The 3,562-nt window shown below is 47.2% G+C and overlaps 1 protein-coding gene across 1 annotated transcript in view; it reads left to right on the top strand.

The window, feature by feature from the left end:
- The first annotated feature begins 1,127 nt into the window (after positions 1-1,127).
- MMP16 (matrix metallopeptidase 16) overlaps positions 1,128-3,562 on the top strand; it is a 92,491-nt gene continuing 90,056 nt past the window's right edge. Inside the window, exon 1 of the mRNA XM_023522101.1 lies at positions 1,128-1,264. Coding sequence (XP_023377869.1) covers positions 1,128-1,264 — 137 coding nt within the window. The remainder of the gene's footprint in view (positions 1,265-3,562) is intronic.

The following is a 3,562-nucleotide window of genomic DNA, read 5'->3' as shown; positions in this document are numbered from 1 at the left end:
CGGGGCTGCGGACCGAGGCTGCGGACCGAGGCAGCAGGGGACGGAGCAGTTCACGGGGACATGTCCTGTGTTTGCTGGGTCTGTACACGGCGGGAGTCCGGCCCGCCGCCTGCTGAGCTGGGCTGTCTGCGGCAGGGGCGGCTGGGGTGGCTGGGGCGGCTGGGGCCCCCCCCGCCACCACGGAGGCTCAGCTATGTCCAGGTCGCTCAGCACCCAGGCCTCTTCACTGCCGCGTGAGGAGCTGTCCACGGTACCAGGCGGGTGCCTCGGCAAAGGACGCACTCATTTTTCTTTCTGAACCTTAAATATCTGGAATAGGTGGGCTCAGACGTACATCATCAATCCTGATATATTAGACTAATTTAACGTATAATTTAAAAATTAGATTTTGCCTTCTCATACTTACCGGCAGATGTTAGTCATGCTATTTCCATCCCATCGAGATATGAAAGCACATAATAAAGGCTTAAAGAGGGAATGTCACGGCAGCGTGAAAAAATAAATACATTTCCTCTCCTAGTGCTTTTAGAGATACGTAAATATTAACTTTGATCTACATCTGGGGAAATATAATCAGGAATTAATGCATTCTGCGAGGAGGAGAAACTCGTGATCAGTTTTGGGAACAGCATGTGGATGTTTTCACCCGGCTGCCCTCTAACCACTGCGGCTGCGTTCTCAGACTTTCGTTTCAGCCCGTCATGCTCTTGTCCCAGACGAACGCAGCCGTAGGGTCACACGCGGGCCGCGGGCCCCGCCTTTCGCAGCCGTGTGTAGCATGGGACTCCGTTTGAGCGAGTCCTCACGCCAACACGTCACAGCGCTTGGCACAGCCTTCTCGTCCCCTGCCAGAGCTGCTATGTAATAAGGGACTTTCTTGGGAAATAACACACACTGTGAAAAAATACAAGAAATTGACACCTTTGGGAACAAGTTAATTTTTTTGATTTTTTTGTGAAAGGTCTACTTCTTACTAGATGATGAAATTAAGGAAATGGAGGCTGGTAGAAGGGGCACCTGTGTTTTCCCCTAGAGTTGAGAGCCCCTCTTGCTGGTCATTGGGAAGACGCGTGGTGCGTGGGTCAGATTTCTCCGAAGACCCGGAAACAGGCCTGTGTCTGGAGGGGATGGCGGAGCGGGTGAGCGGGACTTACTCGGGCCTTCAGGCAGACGGCGGTCTTGGCAGGTGGGAGAAGGCCTCGGAGTACCCCCCGCCCAGGGCACGGACCCCCGACCTGGACAAGGGCCGTGCCAGCGGGCAGCCGTGAAGGTCGCATCCGCATGAATCATGGCACCACAGAGCCTTTCATTTAAGGCCAACCTGGTTTCTGGCTTGCTCCTATTTTTGGTGTTTTGTTTGTATAACAAACCTTCGTTCTAACTCCATCCTTTTGGAATTTGGAAAGGCATCTTGCCCTTGAAATAGAGTGTTCTACCTGCAGGTGTTTCTAGGTGAACCCACAATAGCCTCCTCATCTTCCCTTCCTGACTGCCATGCTTCCTCTGTCCTCCATGCCACCGTCATTGTCTCTCATCTCAGAAACCCTGTTCCTTCCTTTGCCGCCTGTCTGTGTGTTTCCGCGATGTGGCCCAGTGTGGAGGTGCTGTCACTAAGGGTATCCAGCTCAAAGGTGTACTCTTTCTGTAGTAAGATTCACGCTACCTAAGCAGTTGTCTGTGCCTTTGTAATCCGAAATGAATGGGTGATCACAACTCGTGCTGAAATAGTCAAATTATAAGGTGCGAGTTTTTAACTAAGCCTTAATACACAAAATATGGCTATAATTATCGACCTAAAATTACTCCTCTATATTGAAATAATGCCTTAGGATTCATTTTCAGATTCTGTAAACTTTTATCAAATTTTAGACTCTCGTCAAGATTATTTGTTTTTAAATTAAATAATTACACTCCTCCTTTGGCAGACAGACATTTGGTACATCCAGTCTATAATTCTTGGGTAATTAAAAATAGCCATGCCAATTGTGGTCGTTTCTATTTCATGTTGAAGAAATTTTAACTATGTTCAAGCAACAAATGTACGTATTACATTAAATGGCATATTATATTGTTTTATGTTAATTAGCATTGGCGTTGGCAAGACAGAAATAAAAACGTATCCCCAACCCAAAATGAGCTCATTAGCATATATTGCAGTGGTTCTTTTAAATTATGGGTTTCTTAGCTCATTTTTGGAAGTAAGCTCACTTAAGTTCCGTAATAAGTGGAATAATTTATCTTATGCGTAGAAGGGATGTATTTAGCAGGGAGAGAAAAAGATAATGAGGCAATAAAGAAAATGAGTCTAATAGGTTTTTCTAATGTTAATACTAAGTATTTTTAAATTCTAGTTTATCTTTGATGTGTGCACAGCCTCATGATTGACAAACGGACATGTACACACACATATACACAGATGTACACATGCATGGAGATGCACATGCAGGCATATATATATTTAAGATGAGCTGAGTAATTCTGCTTAATTTATTCAAACCATGCCCAGAAATTTATCTCAAGTTAATTTAAGACGGAATAAGTAACTTTTATCAAAGAATTATTATGAAACTATAGTGGTATTTGAACTCCTAATTTAAGAATTAAATTTTTTTTTAGCTATATATATCACAAGAACCACAAGCTTTTTGGCTTAATTATCATATTGTCATGATTTTTACTCTTTTGTCTGACTTATGTAGTTAAGACTCGTCTTTTCCAATTTAGATATAAGCGATTCATCAACAATTAAAGTTCTTTTTGTTCACACGTCTAGGTATGTTCTGAATACTCCAGCATTGCTCAGACACTCTAAGGCCATAGGCTGGGTCAGTCCTCATTCTGGCAGGTGTGGAGGGTGGTGGGGAGCAGGGGCCTTACATCTGCCTCCTGAGATGTCAAAGGTGGAGGCTTAAATGAGAGCGGGCGCTGACTGAGGCTCTGTTCAGCTCACAGGCCACGGAGGCTTCCTAGATGTACTTTCTGTGCGTGGGGTTTTCAGTTGTTTAACTTGGCGACTTCACCTCGTAAAGAACACACGTGTCCACGCAGGCAGCTCAGAGTCAGTCGACAGGAGGAAAGCCTGCGGGCCAGAGGACACTGGCAGCCCGTCCACAGCGGAGCCTAAACGACGTTACTTTTTACAAATCATCCGAACTGCTGGATTTGGCTCCACGAACCAAACGCGACCTGAGGACTTTTAATGTAATAAAAATAAGCGTATTTAGAAATATCTAGAAGACACGGTGACACGGTCCTGGAACCGCGGCAGTGACAGCGGTCGTTTCCGCCGGGCCCTGTTCCAGGCGCTTCCCGTGATCCAGCTAATTTACTCCCACGATGACTCAGGGAAATGCAGGCAAGGAGACCAGGAGTGGAGGGAAACGGGACCAGGAGCCTGCGACGCCCGGTTCCGAGCCGCAGGTGCAGGGCGGGCTGGCGGCTGGCTCCCGGACCCCGTTCCCACGGCCCCTCCACCCCCTGCTCCCCCACCCCGTTCCCACGGCCCCCCCACCCCGCTCCTCTGGGCGACAGAACGAATCGGTGGTAACAGTGAGATGCCAGA

This window comes from Pteropus vampyrus, unplaced genomic scaffold (genome assembly GCF_000151845.1).
Source record: "Pteropus vampyrus isolate Shadow unplaced genomic scaffold, Pvam_2.0 Scaffold330, whole genome shotgun sequence".
Lineage (NCBI taxonomy): Eukaryota > Metazoa > Chordata > Mammalia > Chiroptera > Pteropodidae > Pteropus > Pteropus vampyrus.
This window is presented reverse-complemented; position numbering and strand designations above follow the sequence as displayed.